The sequence below is a fragment of the Melozone crissalis genome, unplaced genomic scaffold (genome assembly GCF_028551555.1).
Source record: "Melozone crissalis strain CALT ecotype California unplaced genomic scaffold, PUWL_Pcris_2 ptg000081l_1, whole genome shotgun sequence".
Classification (NCBI taxonomy): Eukaryota; Metazoa; Chordata; class Aves; order Passeriformes; family Passerellidae; genus Melozone; species Melozone crissalis.
Genome location: NW_026535858.1, coordinates 8,820,239 through 8,838,836, shown reverse-complemented (window position 1 = coordinate 8,838,836; position 18,598 = coordinate 8,820,239). Strand labels below are relative to the sequence as shown.

At 38.2% G+C, this 18,598-nt stretch overlaps 1 protein-coding gene across 2 annotated transcripts in view; it reads right to left on the bottom strand.

Moving 5' to 3' along the window:
• KIF16B (kinesin family member 16B) overlaps positions 1 to 18,598 on the bottom strand; it is a 137,359-nt gene that overhangs the window by 40,401 nt on the left and 78,360 nt on the right. For both annotated transcript variants that reach the window (XM_054290179.1, XM_054290180.1), the window contains 5 exons: positions 15,173 to 15,331; positions 14,238 to 14,343; positions 13,691 to 13,741; positions 6,743 to 6,865; positions 1,708 to 1,797 (listed from right to left, as the gene is read on the bottom strand). In XM_054290179.1, coding sequence (XP_054146154.1) covers positions 1,708 to 1,797; positions 6,743 to 6,865; positions 13,691 to 13,741; positions 14,238 to 14,343; positions 15,173 to 15,331 — 529 coding nt within the window. The remainder of the gene's footprint in view (positions 1 to 1,707; positions 1,798 to 6,742; positions 6,866 to 13,690; positions 13,742 to 14,237; positions 14,344 to 15,172; positions 15,332 to 18,598) is intronic.

Below are 18,598 nucleotides of genomic sequence, written 5' to 3'. Positions count from 1 at the left end.
TTTCAGAGCTGTGAGTACATGTTTCTGGGCCACACTCAGCCTCTCATCCACAGCACACTCAAATCCTTCTTGGCAGGGCTGCTGAATCCCCTCAGTCCCCATCCTGTACTCATCCCAGGAACTGCCTGCAGGCAGGTGCACTTGGCTTTGTTGAACCTCACAAGATTCCCATGGGCCTATTCCTCTAATTCATCAAGGTCCCTCTGGATGGCATCCCATCCCTCATGCTTGTGAGCCACACTCAGCTTGGTGTCATCTGCAAACTTGCTGAGGGTGTGCTTGTTCCTTCTGTGTCAGCTCATGGAGATATTTAACAGCAATACAAAATCCTGAGGGATACCACTTTTCACTGATGTCTGTGTGGACCTTAAGCCATTGACCACCACCCACTGGATGCGACCATCCAAGTAATTCCTCATCCACACAAACAGTTCACCCATCAAATCCATCTCCTTCCAGTTTAGAGAAAAGGATGTTGTGGGGACCATGTGTCCTGGGAAGATCCATAATTTTACTGCATTCCAGATCTACCTGCATCCAAGAATTGTTAGTGTCCTTAAGACTTTGCATCCAGAGACCTTGTGTGTGTGAGGAGGTGCTAGTGGCTGTTTTCAGAATTGGTCCTCCCAGGGTGTTCCTTTGCCACATGGTATTTATTTTGCAGGCTGTTTGGTCCTTGCTCAGGGAAAGTTTTTCCCTCCCTTTTTGGGATCTCTCTTTGGTTTTTGCCTCATCTCAGAGAGAGTGCAGTTGGCAGGTTTGAGCTGCCTTGGGGCGAGTTCTGAAGGTGTCTGCCAGTCACCATAGACTCCAGCAAGCTGTTCTGAATCCATCGGCTGCCTGCTCCAGGAGAGAGGGCTATGGGAGCAGAACCCTTCTCCTCCTGGCAGCTTTGGCTTCACAACCATAGCCATCCACAAAGACTGCATTTTGCAACTAGAAACCATTTCAAAGTGAATTTGCAAACTCTGCTGGCAGCAAAAAAAGCCAGAGAGTTCCCGGAGCCATGCCATGCCAGCATCCACCAGTGCTTTTCCCTCCCACAGCTGCAACTGCAGAGCACAGCAACAGCAGCAGGGCCTGAAAACAGGAGGAAGCAGCAGACAGACCCCAGCAAGTCTTTATCTGCTGTTAGAACTCCTCTGCAAAGCTCCTGCCTTCCCAAGAGGGATGCGATGGCATCTTGCCCCTTTGTCCTACAAGCCTGAGGCTGTCCCTGCCTCATGCCATCTCAGGAAAGGCTATTTCTGGCTTATCTTTGTTCCAGTAGGGTTGTGAGTTTTTTGCAGTTTGGTACCTAGATTTTATTGACCTTTTTTTTTTTCCTGTTGGCATTCTGTTTGTTAGTAATGTGTTATTTTTCCACTTATATCTACTCTTATCTCATTCCTTAATGGTGGGAAGGGATTGGTTGGAATGAAGGGGAAAGTTACTCATTTCAGAGTGCCCATCTCTTTAAACTGTCTCAAACCAAGACACCATGTCCAAGGCTTTACAGATGAAAACAGATGACACCCACAGCTCCTCCCATGTGCACCAATATAGCCACTCCATCATAGAAGGTGACTAAATTGGTTAGGCAGGAACTGCACTGGTGAAATTGTGCTGGCTGTCTGAAATCACCTCCCTTTTTGAGTGAACATATCTCAAACCACTTATTTTCAAGTCTCTACCTTTTTGTGTAAAAGAAGCTTTACCAAAGCTTACCTCTGGGTACTTCAGTTTTAAAGTTCTGTGCAGCTCTCGGAAGCGGCTGTACCGCCGAAACACCGTCCATGTCTCATCCAAAACTGTTATCTAGAGCAGACAGTATAAACACAACAAACAGAAGTAAACCCACACAGTGTAAAATCCATGCAGTATAGAAGGTTATAAGATTAAAATGGACAGTTCTTAGCTGTCTTAAATCCAAAAACTTTTATAAGTTTACTTAATGTTTCTTTCATTAAAGTGACAGAATTGTATTTAATAAGGAGCGCTGATTGCAAAGCAAAAAACACCTGAATGCATTTATTCCTTAATCCATAGTGGTTTGGTAAGACTGTAAACACATTAGAACATCCCCAATCCCTTCTTGGTGCAGCTATTTGGCTCTCATTATTAATGGAACACCCACTGATAGTAATATTAAGTGCAGTGTAGCCTCTCAAAATATTCACAGAAATGTATATTCTTATAAATAGATATTGACAATTAACAAATACACTTCTCTTGGACATACAGAGTTCATTACCACATAGAATGGGATTCCAGCTTGTAGGGTAAAATATTATATCAGCTTTTAGTAGAAGATATTCCTTTAAGACACTCTTGGTCTGTGTTTTCAAAATGGTGATGAACATTCCATTTATATAGGAAGTTTTCTTAAAATAAACATAACTACTCCTGTGGATCGAGTGCATAACAACAGAGGCAAAGAGGGGGGGCAAACCAACCTTACCATCAATTATTCTCAAAACTGAGATACTAAACACCATCTGAAATTAGGTGACATTAATTAAGGACATTTCTAAGTGAGCCATGAAAGTGTTGTGACTAGAGCATTTGACTTTACAGCCAAAAGTCAAAAGACTTTGTGCAGCTCTGGTGATCCAAGGTCTGATTTGGTCCTTGTCATCTTCTTTGTTTACTTTCCAATTTCTTGTAATGAGACTTGCAGGTAATAGCAAAATTTTATTGTTGTTATAGCTGGAATGATTGAAAAACAAATTTCAATGCTAAACAAAGTCTTAAGTGGCCCCCAAAGCACAGCAATACTGCTATTAGGACAGACAGAATCAATCTCCACTTGTATAAAGAGAATTACAATGCACCTGGCATAGCAATAGCATTTCTAGAACATGGCCTGTCACTCCTACAACTGATCCAACAAGTCTGGATTTGGATGATTTTCCCCCATTTAAAAAAAGCTGTATGACAGACTATACACTGCAGGAATGGGAGAGGGACATTTGCAAGTGTTTTGAACCAGTAAAGCAATTCTGAAAAGCCCTTTGCTTTTTTACATAGTTTGCTAATACAGTTAAAAGTATTTTCTTAAGAACAAAAACCATATGGTTAAGTACATCTGCAAGACAGATTTGGGAATAGTCTTATCTAGGCACTGCTGTGATCCTAGATTTGCCTCAGAATTGTGGGTTGTTTTGTTTCTCCCATTCAAAGGCAGCATTTCCTATGTAAAACCTATAAATCTGAATGGAGATATCAGAGTCCTGTCTCCTTATCTTGTCTTCTCATGATGACTGATGGAAAACAACCTAGGAAACATTTTCAATCCATTGCACTGTAAAGCACAGAACAGAACTTGTCCTCTTTCTGCTCCACAGCAACACAAGTTAACACCATAACCACGGTAGAAAAAAGCAATATTCCACCTCATTCTGAAAGTAATGAGGAAAAAAAACAGGAAATGCCTCATTTCTTTATTTAGGCTGGTTAAACTGTCTACAGTCATCATGAGAACTTGTATTTCTTCATATTAATCTTGTTGAAACTGTTCCTCACACTAGGAAAACAGCATCTGAAAAGCTAGAAATTTTCTAAAAAATTCCTATAACCTTTTTCTATTTTATTATTGAGGGTATTAATCTGATAATGTTGACAGAATATTAGATTTCTTACTAATGTAGACAGTTATGGGGCATGCATCAGTTTCTTAAAGAACTATGTATCAATGAGAACCACCTCTGCTTTACTTCCACTCTGCAACAGTTCACCAAACTCAGAAATAAATCTGGACTAGAAATGTGAACTTTTTGAGCAGATTCAACACAGCATCTGGCTGAACAGAAATGCAACTGGATCTGAAGGAAAGCACTGTTTTAGGGTGCATCTGGCTGGATCTTTTCTTATGGAGTACTTGTCAGACATCACAAAAAGGCTTTGAAACACAAGAAAACCAGTTTGGAAAGAATATCAAACAGGATAAATAAAAGGAGAGAACTCAGAACAATGAGGAAAAGATGAATGAGAAGGCTTAACTACAACTTTCAGTACTGTCAGAGGATCCCTGCAGGGCTGTGCTTGATTGCAGATTTTGTTTCCATCACTTGCTCCCAGGAAACCCTGCATGTCTTTCTGAGAGCTGGAGTTCCACCTTCCCCTGCCTTGCTGCTCCTCCTGCCAACCACAGGTACTGTCTGCAACCATGGGCACTGTCCATAACAGATGCCACTGGTTTCATTTATATTTTATTTAGTTATTTTATATTTAAGAGCAAAAGCTCTTCCCACACAGTTTCTAGCACAGCCTTGTCTGAACATCCTGACACAACATGAAGAGGGGGAATACATGAATAGTTCTCTGCCATACTAATTCAGCTCTAAAAAAAAAATGTTTAGACCTGATTAAGGTATTACTGTTTCATCATGTCTTTAAAGACAAGACATAAAATTGTCACTCAAATGGAAGATTTCTTGGAAATGAATCAATTCTTGCAGAACACTTAATAGCAGACTAGGACAAACAGCTCCATGACACATTCCTGCTGCAAAAGAAGGTGCTGTCTCAGCTCTAATAAATTATCAGTTTCTTCCTGTTTTGAATTCTCTCCAGTCAGTTCTTGTAGGACTCACTCAACATCTTTAATTAGGATCTGTATCCAGTGGAAGAACCTAAGCAGACAGAACATCCTGCTGGCCTATTCCCATACATGTCTACACCAACAAGATGCTGACCTTGCACTAAAACAAAATATTGTTGGATAATATGTTAGGGTTGAAAGACCTATGAATTGACCATGAAGCTGCCAAGGGAAGTGGAACTCATTCTCTCTCTTCTGGCATTTAACAAAATAATCTTTACTACTGCATGTCACAAGAAGAAATTAATGTATTTGTTATATACAGAAATTTATTACATTTGTTGCTCTATATAACAATATGCAGGATTTAACTACAAACACAATGACTAGAAACATCTGCTGAAGAAAATACCTCTGAGATACCTAGAATTCACAGTTTTGGGGACTGTCTTAAAACTCAACTAAATCATCACTTGTCACTTTGTCAGGTTCCAAAGTGCTATGACACACAGACAGGTCAGCAACCCATTTTCCTAAAAGCAAGAGGAACCTTGCTGAAGAAAGCTTATTTAGGACCTAGAAAAGAAAATGGGGCTAGCAACACCTCACTCCTTTCCCACAACTGACATATATTTCAGATGACCTGAAAATAAACTTGAACTAAGTGAAGTAAGGTTGAAATCAGGAATTATTTTGACAGCTGACATGGTATTCTAACCTATGAGGAAGAGATTAAATGAACAGGTACATTTAGTCTCCTCCCTCTGCCCCATTTTCCTGATTTTTAAGGCAAAAAAAATATACAAACCTACTATTTCAGGTGTTCTAATTTTCTACAGAATAACTGTAGGAGCTTCTAGAGATAAATACAGATCAAAGTAGAGCTGGGAGCTCTGCGTGGACAATGTTTAAAACAAAAAAGTTTGTGGACGGTCTGTGGATTGTAGCATGGACCTAAATCCTAACTACAGCAGAAGCAATCCACTGTGACACAGAGACCTGGAGGGAAAGGAAAAAGCATTAAGCTTTTTCATTAGATTGATTCATGTGAGGGAATGACTACAAGAAACATCCCCAAAACTGCCAAACTTCACATGGTCTTCCAACTGCTCCCTCATGCTAAGATCTTGTAGAGGCTTACATGGGCTTTACTGATGAAGGGAGAATGCCTGGAAAAGAAATCCACCAAGAGAAGCTACATTTTTACTTTAGCCATCTTCACTAACCATTAGCTAGTCTAGTAAATCCCATGTGCTGAAAATTGAGTAGAAGAGTCCTTGGGGATGTTTCATGTGCACTTCCTCATCTCTCAGCATCTCCCTGGCTCCAGGCTTTCACTAGCCCCAAGAAAATCAAAGTTCAACAGGCAAAAAGGAGGTGTTCCACCCACAAATAGCATGGTATGTTTCAAAATGATAAATTTAATTAGCACAAACAAAGCTAAGACTGCCCATCTTAATAGAAGCCTTTTCAAAAGAGAGCACAGTTCAAAAAAGGTCCTTTACCCTGTGAGGAAGGTCACTCCTCCACCTCACAGCAGCTAATGAAGCATCTGGCAGCACACTCAGGAAAGGAGGCTGCCAGTTCTGTCTCTGATGCCATGTGCATCAGTTATGCTACACATATGTCCACACACATTGAGAGCACATTTCCAATTAGACTTTAGATCTTGCTTTGAAAAAACACTGGCTGTGTACCAGAGGAAACAAAATTAATATGCTTTTTTTCCCCCCCAGCATTTCTACACAGAAAATCAACTGAGAGTTTGGAGAAGCAACACCTTGGAAATGCAGAGTGGGAAGAATCAGAACACTAAAGAGAGTGTGAAAGGAATCAAGCCTTTGTCTTGCCTATGTGCAAAATAATTAAATAAAGTTTTCATGCTTTCATTATTGCAGGTAAATATTTCAAATCTAAGCCTTTTCTACAGCTGACACTTGCATCTCAATGAAGGGCTTTCCTATAACTAATATGCATTTAATCCTCATCTCTGGAACTCTTCAAATTGAACTGACATTGGCTCTGGAACTGCTCACCCCAAGAGTTTGGCCTCCATCCTCCTCTGCATAATCAACCCATTTGGAAAATAGTTGTATTTATAGTGTCCTATGCTGTGCATTCTTCTCATCTCTCTTGTTTAACAGCATTGAGAAAAAGAGAACCAAAATCTGCACTTAGTGGAACAAAAGCATTAAAGAAAAGCAAATGATAAGCACTTACCTTTATCTCAAACTCATAGTGCTCATCCTTCCCCTGCCCGCACAGGACATACCGTGGGATACTGATCTTGATTGGGTCCTTGAGGTCATCTGGATTTGCTCCCAGAGAACGACACACCATCCTCTTCCATGCACATACCAAATAGGGAGAAGAAAGGAAAACCAAAATCACTACACAAGGGAAAAAAGAAAACAACTTCACTGAAAATGAGGATGTGTTCTTGGTCAGAGGAGCAGGCAAAGAAGAGGTAGAAATTACTTCTAAAATGATGGAATTATTTGAAAACAAAGTGGATCTTGTCTTATTTGAAAACAAAGTGGATATTGTCTTATAAGCAAGCTCTAGCATATTTTTGTGCATAGAAAAATTCAGGTGAAGTGTATTAAAAATTATTCCTTTATTTGAAAAGGCATTTTCAGCTTAGATACCAAAAACAAGGGAAAGCAGAAGACTTTTTATTACAACCCTTTCAGAAAAATCAGTGTATTAATCAAGATTTCACAGTTAGCTCTATTTTTTGTACATCTCTATCTTTTATAACAAATGTTTAAAATATCATGAAAAAGCTGCAGGGGTCTAGGCAATTCAGAAAGCTCTTAAACTTTTGAAGTTCAAACCCATTTTATAATTAAATAAGCAATCCACAGTCAGAACAGTTTCCTACTATTTTTTTTAATCATATTGGAATCCCAGAAAACTCAACTATGATAAATTTGCACAGTCTGGACAAAACAATCTACAAATTTATTTCCAATGAGGGCTCATTCCTCTGACAGCCAGATGGAATATGTAACTCTGAAATTATGCCAAAAAGAAAACATTTTTGCAACTGAAAAGATTAATGCTTTGCAGTCATTTTGCCCAAAAGGAGCATAAGCATTCAGAGGGGAAAAAGTAGAAAAACTGCCTTTAAGGAAGTCCTCTACTTGCTCCATTGAACATATTTGGTCTGAAAACCTTAATGAACTGGCACTTAAAAAAATAACAGCAGCATGACAAATATAAGCTAACAACCAAAAAGATTGAAAAACTATCACTTCACAGTTATGGCTGTGTTATATATTTGTATTTAGCACTGCTATCCATCACTTGAGCTGTAACTGTATTCTCAACATTCATCTTCTTTGCAGCAACTCCTGGTGACTTCCAGTACACATAGGGCTGTGTAGGAGCTGGAGAAGGATTTGAAACTGATTCATAAACACCTCTGCCTGTCACAGAGAGCCTTTTGACATCATCATGGCTCTCAAGAACAGGAGGCTGTTATTACTTTGCCAGTCAATTATAAATGACAATGTAATTTCCCTTAACATTAGCATTAATGTTATTAATGTTAGTTAATTAATGTTATTAGCATTAATAAAACAAAGAAAGTGAATTTTTATTCCACTGAGTTAATCTAGAGTATACTTACCACAAACTTTTTTTTTTATTTTAAGAAACCATGAAAAAGTTTATGTTTGAATGGAAAAATATTTTTAGCAACCTTTGTTTTCCTAAGAAATATTGTCTCCTGTCCATTTTGCTCTCTGTAATTACTGCCCACGTCACCAGCTTTTCAGCTAAAACTCATTTCTGGAGCACTGAAATGTAAGCTGCTCTTTCCTTGGGGGAAAAGAGAAGTTCATTCCCCTGAAAACAACATCATCTGTTTTAAAATAGCAATAAAATCGTAAAGCCACTCTTAAAGCCACCTCTGTCAACGTGTAATTTATTGACAGTCATTTTCAGAGAGCTATTACAAACAGCTAATAGAGAGAAAAACAATCTCAAACACAGTGTTGAGGAAAATGCACCCTAATACATGAAATAATGCTTTGATATTCATAAACAATGATCTTTATTTTTACTTCACATAGTAAAAATAGCAGAAGTATATAGAATAAAATACACTGCTATGAATTTATTTTTTTCATGAAAGTGCAGAGTACTCACTGAGTTAGATTTTTTTAAAAGCACAGAAGAGTAAAATCATTATTGGGAAATACGAAATGCACAAACATTTAAGTTTGGAGTATAATCAGAAAAAACACTGGTTTCAGAGACTGATTTCCTTTAACAGCCTTGATCAAGGCAGTTCTCTCAGGTAGTGCCACTCAAGGCTGACTTTGGGCAAGGCCCAGAAGAAATCTCATAGTGATGTCTATGAGGGAGCCACTCCTGAGCAGGACTGACATGATGATATTATTCTCTCTACTCATTTGTGTACACATTCTTTGTTAAAATACCTCAAAATAACATGACACATTTTGCTCATTTTTGGACTTCCTTAAGGAAGTAGAAATATAACAATAAAAACCCCCATAACTCTTTATCCAAACAAGTGCTCATCCTTCCAGACATAACTTCCCTACCCAAAGCAAGCTATTTCTTTTTAAATCCCATGTGAGTTATATTATCATGTCCTAACATATGGTAAAAACAAATGGGAAATGTTCTTATACTAGGAGAGAGACTGAAGTCTAACTCTGTGTGGTAGATTTCACCTCCGCTTGGCAATATGCTAACAGAATTTAGAATTTCAGATTAGACACCACTGGTTTTTCTGCCAAGAACCATCTTCCTCAAACAAGGCAGATGGCATATTCAAGCAACAGGATTCAAAACATATTCAGCTCCTCTCACAAGGGAAGAAACAAAAAATAGGAGACAACAGCTTATTTATTATTAGACCATCTGACAGGGGTTAACTGGTAAAATACCCCTCATCCTAAGCTAGAGGAAAGCCTTGACTAATGGAAATATTCTATTAATGTCCAACAGCTCCATTTTTCCTTGGGATGCAATAACAAAATGACTGTAAAAGAGGAAATCTCACAGCACCAACAACCCCATCAGTAAGCAAGCAGAGAATGATGAAAGCAAGGCCAAGAACATTACATGGACAGAGTTAAACTCACTCCATCTGCCAGGCAGTGTCCCCAGTTGTCACCTACCTAGCTGGAGCATGAGAAAACATGCTCACAGATGGCTGACCCCAAAACATCTGTCTTGCCACAGCAGCATCATCAAAGCTTGAAATGCTATTTAAAGCAGAACTCCTTTAGCACTTGTGACAAATTTTGGTATGAAAGTGCAATAAACATTAAATGCAAAACTCTGAAGAGGAAGAGAATTGTCAATGCTAATATTCCCAAAATTGCACATATAAAAGCTGTAAACATAAGTAGCATTAAGAGCATAAATTGAAAGAAAAATTAAAAAAATCTGCAGGTGTTTTGAAATATTGAGTTCAAGGGCATGAAGTAAATGAGGAGCATGAAAAACAAAGATTATCAAAAAGATTAAGGAAAAGAAATCAAGGAGGAATAGAGAAGACATTAATGAAGATAGATAGTATTTGGAAGGAGCTAGAAAACACAGCCAAAATGGAAATCATAAGACAGAGCTGTTATTATAGTGTTCACCCACCTACCATATAACACAGAAGCATTTAATTTCCTCACTTTCCCAAGGAACTGTATGTACAGCATAGCAGAGATGTACAAAATGCAAGCACTCAATTAATAATTATTACTGTTTAGATGTGTTTACACAGTCTGTGGTATTCCCTTAGAGCTCAAAGGTTCCTTTTCTCTATTGATTAAAAAAAGTGGGGGGGAAAGGATTTTATCAATATTTATTAGCCTTTCATTTTGAATGTATCTAAACTCTTTTGGATTTCAATACCTAGTCAAATGCATAATTAGCCAAATGGCTTCTTCACTTGAACTGAATGTTAATTTCCAGATTTCCAAAGGGATATGCAAACTGCTTTGAAGAATTGATGGGATGACTCTCAGGAGAGTATTTATTTCTTTTTCACAGTATTTAGAAAAAAACAATTCCTGAATCAGGTCCAACCTTGTTCCTTTTAGAAAACACAAGCTCAATTTATGTACACTTCTCTTCGTCTGGCAAAACTGCACAATGGGTATTATTCAAACTCTACAACCAAGGGCTGTCAAATTGTGATCACTGGCATGAAGCATCCAAAATATTAGGTGCAGAAAAAAAGACATTGTTTTCCTTTAAGAGATCTTTATGAGGAGTTGTAAGAACAAGACTCCTATACACAGTCTGCTCAGCACAGTCTACATTCACTGATGCAGACAGCAGTATGTGAATGTCACCTAATGAAGGTTTAATACTTCCCATATTTTCATAGAGTAAGCAAACCAGGTCAGCTAACTCAGTTTGAAATTTACAGGGCAATTGTACTCCATTTGAAAAAACCAATTATTTATATCTGAAGCCCAGTCCAGTGAAATCTGCATAAAATTGTCTTTCAAGAGCTGAAATTTATTTAAATAAACATCATCATCCAAACAATCAAACTGTAATAATCAAACTTCTCATGTCACTGCAAATTCTTTGAGTGAGGTGTTTGTTATAGGTAAATATTGTGAGTAAACCATCTTCAGCAGAACACAGAAGTCAAATATTCTGTCCAGCAAAGCCAACTTGGATCTCCTTTACAGTGCTGATGGGAACCTTGGAATACTGCCAAGGAACTCTGGCAGGTGCCTTGTTCAGCTGACAGAATAACAACAAACAGAGTGGAACCCAACAAGAGCAAGCAAGCAGGTTCTGGGTCTGGTTTTCTGCAACTGCCAACAGACACCTTTCAACTCCTCAACCCTAACATAAATCTGAGGTAAAGCACAGATGAAAAATTCCAGTACCTCTTCCAGAGAACAGATCTGAAGTTTCAAAAAAAAAATCAGGAAAATGCACAAAGTTCTGTCTTAACACTCAACTGTTTTCTAGCTCTTTTTTTTCCCAATGGCATGCAAATTCTTCAGGGGGTTTTCTCACAAAGACATCAGAGATGTCCATGTTTATGCTCATTGTGACAGCCTCTTGCAGGGGGGATTCAGGCTGAATGACATTTTCAGTATGAGATTTAGCACCACCACTAGTGTGGGATTTGTCCTGATTCACGCCTGACTTGAGGAACATGTTTACTTGCAAGTTTCTTATAAATGACAGATTTTTTATTAATGATATTGCTTGGGCACATCTCTCAGTTGCATCACACAAACTTCCTAACTCCTTAATTTGTTTAGAACTCACTGCCCTGCTGACCAGCTGACTACTGATATCTTCATAAAAGCAAGAAAGCTGACTGATAAAATATCCCAGACTGGAAGGATGTTCAGGTCTTGCATCAAATCAAGAAGTTATTGACTTAAAAGAAACCAAATCAGAGGCACTGTGTGCTGGAAGCTGAGAATCACTAGATTGGTCTTCATCTATTGGTTGCACTGTCTTTAATGAGCTGTCATCTTTCTAAGTTTTTGTTTCAAAATGCACATTAGACTGAGAAAAGAGAAGGCACAATATGCTGAAGCCAGTTTGCTCATTTTGCACCCAGTAAGGATCCTGCAGAAGAAATCTGTTTCAAGTGGGAACAATCAGATTCAGTTCTTGAGCTCTCACAATCTGGAGAAGTAATTATTTTATCACCAATATGATTGAAATTTTCAACCTTGTGGAGTGAATAAGCCACATCATTAAAATCAGAACTATGTAAAGAAGCAGATAAAACATTCTGATACAGAACATTCTTACTCTTCAAAGTATTAGTACCTTTAGAGTGAATTAAACTACTTCTAATGTCACAATGACAGGCAAAGCTCTCCTGCTCTGAGTTATGCCTTCATTCTGAAATGCCTTCTCTGATGTACAAGGGGAGGAATGTCTTCCAGAACTGGAAAATAAATCCAGTATTTCTGTATATGCCTTCTGTCTCTTATGGTCTCTTACTCCTGCATTTTCTCCACACAATTGAAATCTTTAGACAGAAATGGAAAGCCATAGTGTGGCTGCCACTGTTGACCTTTCTGTTAAAAATTCCAAAAGAAAAAAACAAAAATCTCTTTGTAAAGTCTCCTGACCAAAACATTTCTCTAACTGAGGATTGATTTTGATTAGATTCATACAATCATTCAAAATTGGTACAATCTCTCTCTCTCCAAAACCCAATAGCAGCAATTGAGATCTGATTAAGGAACAGTTTATCTTTTCAACCCACCCCTGCTTTCTCTTTGTATGGCATCCATTTCATTTGGTTTATATATGCTTTACTCAAAAACTCCAGGAAATTCAACAGGCAATGCAGAAACTCATAAGTCCTCATTTTTTTCCCCACACAAGCACAAAAAAGTAATCCTATACTAGCCAAAAAGTGCAAAAAGTCCAACACAGCTGAAAAAATCAGTCTAAAAGTCAAAAGCAGTACAAGTTTGAAGTGCTGCAGCCCCTCTGTTGTTTCAGTTTAAATCCACGAAGGTACCTAGGATTTACTCACCAAGACAATAACTGTGCTGCAAGCAGCACTTAGACAACTAAATATGGTGGGAAGGGTCTGAGCCTTAGTTTAAAAATACATAAATACATGTATTCATGAATATTTATGAATATTTACAATACATATATATAATGTATTTATACATTATACAATATAATGTATTTATTCATTTAATACATGTATAATACACATATACATGAATCCTTCAGGACACACACAGCCTGCCTGGTTCCTTTTGCTACCTTACAGACACCCTTACAGCAGTTCATTGTGAGTCCAAAATGTTATGTGTATTCTGAATTCAGACAATCATTGGATTAAATTATTTTAAATTAAATGTAAAACACTTTTAATTTTAATTAAACACTTTTCTCCTCTAAAAATAATTAAAGGGATACTATTCCAATTCAGAATCATGGCAAAACAATGAAGAAAGATCCAGCCTAACACCACACCTTTCAAACAAGGAAGAGCTAGGTACAGTCTGAAAGAAAATCACTTTGATTCCAGCTGATAAGATGCACCTCCATCTCTGTTAGCCATTAATATTGCTGTGAATTCAAAATTCTAATTATGCAGCTAAACATTATGAAATTTAATTACAGGGCATGCCATAATTTAAGACAAGCATTTCCTTCTGACAAATTATGACCTACCTCATACTTCAGCTTGCGTTGAATAGTGCTGTTATTGTGCCTCTCATTATCCTAAGCACAAAAATAGGTACAGGAGGTTATTAAAAATTGCCTTTCTTGCATAAGTTATTCAAAACTAACAATCAATATTTATTAAACAACTAGCTTAGAAGTCAATCAATCCACTCTTTGGATCAATTAGATCACCAGTTTTTGAACAGGCATTTGTTTGTACGTATGAAATTCCATTCAGAAGAACCTTAATTTTCATCAGTTAAATCTTTTCTGACATCAAATGAAGATTTTATTTGCAAACTTCTTATTGTCATTTACACACTCTTTCCTGACAAAAAAACCCCAGAATACAACATAAAAATGCCACTGGAAATAAATATATGATTAAAATTTAAAAACTCTTACCTCATTTACTGTTCACTTCTTTTAAATTTTTTGATAAATTAAGAGTAAGTAAACACAGGAAAACATGGAAATTACTGAACAACAAAACTAAATCAGTGGTTAGACATGATCCATTGAAGGTCAGGATCTCTCACCCATTTCTGCTCACCTTCAAACTTTCTGTAGTCCAGGAAGCACTAACATGATTATCCTCAGCTTTGTGGTGAATATTCTGGAGCCTTCTCTGCACTTCTTGTTCAATAAAGGCATTTATCCTTTAAGATACAGAAAAGTGTGTGTGTGTGTGTGTGTATGGAAAAATAGTATATTTTACATAAAAATCAAGACAGACTAAAAGGCTCTCTGAAATGCTTTTAACTCCAAGTACTGCACAGCTCTTAATTGGCAGGCCTAATGTTAGACCCATTTTATCCCTCCTTAAGGAAGGAACACTGACTTTTGAACAAGTTATTAACTAACCAGTAAAGGTTAAAAATTGTTATTAATTAAACAAATTACTAAAGCACAGGTTCAGCCACTGCTGTGAGTGAAGCTCTACGCACAAGAGGCAGTGAAGGTAGAAATGATGAAGCACAAAGAAGGTTGGGGTTGCATCTTCAGTAATTTAACAGTTTGCCTTCACTGCTGCTCTGATATCAGCAACTTGGACTAGCAAAGGTTTGGTCTTCAAACAGAAAGAATCTTCCAAGAGCTGACACCAACAACTGCCATGTGTAAGTATAACAAAGGAAATTAAGGATTTTAGTGATGCCAGGCAGCTGCCCTATTAAAAAAAGTTTAAGGCAATTAAATTTACTTAGTTGCCTTAAGCATATATGAAGCAAAACCATATAGACAGCTAACTGTAAACTCAAAATCTATTTAAATACCTTTCAGCCTACAGTTTCCCAACCTTGTATTCTAAAACAAACTGCACAGGAACAACAGCTGAGGCTATTGGCTATTTACAGCAGAACATCCATTTTATTTCCAGACCAGCCTTCCAGTATATAAATCAATTTCAACCCTGGCAGAATGGTCTTTCAAAATATCTCTTTTAAAAGCTATTGTTTGCATTCCATTTCAGGAATGCAGGTTACCTACCTTTCATCAACCAGTGGGGCAGCAGGTGGCTGTGCCTTTGTTGGGCTGGCAGGGGAAGTGCTATGGGAGAGTCTCTCATCTAACATTCCATGGTTTCCTTTCTGAGCTCCATCACCCTCATATATTTTTTGCTTCAGCTGCTGAATTTCCTGGTCCAGGCTATAAAGATATCATAACACGTAATTTGCTTTGGTTCAGAGTTGATTTGAATAGGTCTGATGGGAAGCAATGTGCCTACTCTGCTATACATGTACATAAGATTGTAGATACTAATGAAGGTTTAAGAATCATAATTGTTCTTTAAGCACATTTAGATAGGAAAATAGAGACCGCTCAAAACCACATTCAAAGAGTAGTATTAAGTCAAATAAAACAACTTCAATAATTTCCATCACAAGAGGTATCTAAATCTGTACATTAAATATTAATTCCCAAGGCCTAACCTATCTACTAGAATCACATGAATAAATTCTCATTTTTAAAGAACTCTATCAATGACCTCAGATATTACCAATGACCTCAGACATTATCTTCCAGTGTGAAAGTAAATGAAGAAACAAAAAGGGAAAAAATGAAAAACTCAAAATATAGCACTAATACAAAAAAAAAACCCAAAGAAAACCCCAAACATTGATGCGGTAATACTTATAAGAAAAATCTTTAAATTGTGTACTACACATATAAATTTTCCAGTTGTTCCATCTGTATCTATGTTTTTGAAAAATCACTAATAAAATAAACATTTAGGACTTATTGTTATATACAGCTAAGAAATCATCTTTTGAACCTCCTTGCTTTCTTTAACAAATAAATTCAATTCCACCCAGATTTATGCACAGAATACAACATTTAAAATTGGGTACTGTGTTTCTGACTAAAAATGCCTGAGGCACTTTGTATGAAATAAGAAGCACTTATTGCAATATTCATCATATTACAACAAAGTAATCTTTAGAACATCCCTGTGACTTGTAAAGTAGCTGAGATTAGATTAGTAACACAGTAATAATCTTCCCCATTTTCATTACAATTTTTGTCTCTAAAAGTAATTGTTTTTCTAGAGGTTACTTAGAAATCAAGTAATAAAAGAAAATAAGTTCTTGCTGAAATAGGAGAAACTATGCAAACCTGGGATTCTATCACTTCTGGTACAATTGTATATATCTAAACTGAAGCGCAGCTCTATATTCCATCCTGGGGGTTAAGTGAGAAAATTAGATAGATGATGAATGCTGAGGCTTAGGCTGAATTGTTACTTCAGTTTTAGAGTGCTTTTTGCAGCACTGCCAGAAGCCATCTATTTCTTTTGATTAGCACCAAAACAATCTTGTGTCCTGAGGGTAAGTGGATGAAAGATGGCTTATGTATATAGGAAAGTGTTTGCATCCATGGAAAATCAATTTAACCACAAAAATCAGATTTACATTAAAGGAACAAAGCTTAGCTCTTGGTTTGTAAACATCCTACTATGAGAAGACATTACTTATTTAGCTACAAACTTAGTCAGCCTTGTGCTGCATCCAGCAGTGAGAACACAGAACTGTGCCCTGCCACTGATGGCTCTAAAGCTGCTTTATGTTCATCCTAGTCCCCCAAACCACTGCCAGTAAAGCCAAAATGTGTGTGTATATCCCGATTAAAGTTAACCTCAAATTATCATTTTGGGAGTAATCCCTGTTGTCTTGGGGTGATTAAATACCATAATTATCTGTGGCCAAAAACTGTTACTGTGTCTAAATTTTAAGATTCTGAAGTTGCAGATTTTGAGTGTCTGGTGGAATTGGGGGCGCGGGCATTTTAAAAAGTTCCCCACTTAAGTTTTTTTCACAGCTTTTCACAGCATAATATTTGCTTTGCTGACTGCTTGGTGTCTACTTAGGCAAAGCCTTTTCTTTCCTTTTTGGTGTGTTTTTTTTTCTTCTCAGATCAGAGAAACTGCAGCAGCAATATTTGAGCTGCCTTGAGAGCAAATTCTGCAGCCGCTTGTCCAGAAACCAAGGGGCATCTGCTGGCAGAAATGAAACAGAGCTGCCCTGCTCCAGCCCAAGCTGCTGCTGACCAGCACTGAGCCTTGGAGAGGACACATTTAGTGGCCTCAGTCCAGCTGCCATGCCTGCCCTGCTGTGCCTTGCCATGGGGAAGCTCTTCATCTGCTGCTGGAACTGCTCTGTGAGGCTCCTGCCTTCCCAGCGGATCTGATCTGGGGTTGTTTATCCTGGAGAAGAGGAGGACCAGAGGAGACAAGGCAGTGTCAGGGCACAGGTTGGACTTGCTAATCTCCATGGCCTGTTCCAACCTTGCTGATTCTGGGTTTGTCTGAAACCTGACCCTGCTCCCTAAGGGACGTTCCCACGGTGTCAAGTCAGGAACTGAAGTGGGGAGTGAAGGCAGAGAGGAAAGAGCAAACCTTGTCACCACATCCTGGACAGCCTGAAGCCATCCCAGCCAGCCCCTGTTGGAATGGGTATTTCAGGCCTGCCTTTTGTTTCACTGCAGTGCTGAGGTCAAGCAGTTCAATATCTAGCAGTTATTTTCTTTTTTCCCCCCTGCCTACTGGCATTGTTTTTCTTCATAAACTAATGCTTTTTCACTTTCTGCTATGTCCCAGACTGCAAGGCAAGATGTATTCTATTTGCCATCTCTATGGCAGTTGTTTTCTTTTAAGTGGGCAGTTTGCCTTATCTCTTCCACACCCACTCCTCCCTGGGAGGGGAACATCTTTTGATAAGAGGCTATTGAGTGTCAGTGCATGACTGATAAGAACTACAGCATCCCATTGGGAGATGCTTCACCCAGAGGGAGGAGCCAAGCATTCCTACTGGGATATAATCTGGAGATTCTGGAACACCAGCACAATTTCTCCACTGGATTCCCCAGAGGAACAGCAGCTGCCTCTTCTTCCACTGGATCTTCAGAGGGAGACTGCACCTTTCTACAGGATCCCTGCTCCACCAGAACCACACCTGACACTCCAGGGGGGCTGCAGCCACAATTCCAATGGGACTGCTGCCAACACCCTGACCCACAGGGTGTCAGGTTGTGCTCTGACTCTGGCAGTGCTGTTTTGGTTTACTGCATTGTTTATTTAATCCTTTTCTTTTCTTCCCTACTAAAGAACTGTTATTTCCTGCTCCCATATTTTTACCTGAGAGCTCCTTAATTTAAAATTTATAGCAATTCAGGGGGGGTTTCACATTCTCTACTTCAGGGGAGGCTCCTGCCTTCCTTAGCAGGCACCTGTCCTTCCAAACTGAGACACTGCTATTAGTATTAATTTCTTTTTGGTGGAAAGGGATTATTGGAACTCTTAAAGGAGTTAACTCATTCCAGGCCATTCTCCTTTAAATTATCTCAAAGCAAGACATCTGTAGTTTAAAGAATTTTGAGCTTCCATATTATTCAAACAAATAAAAACATTGTACCTAG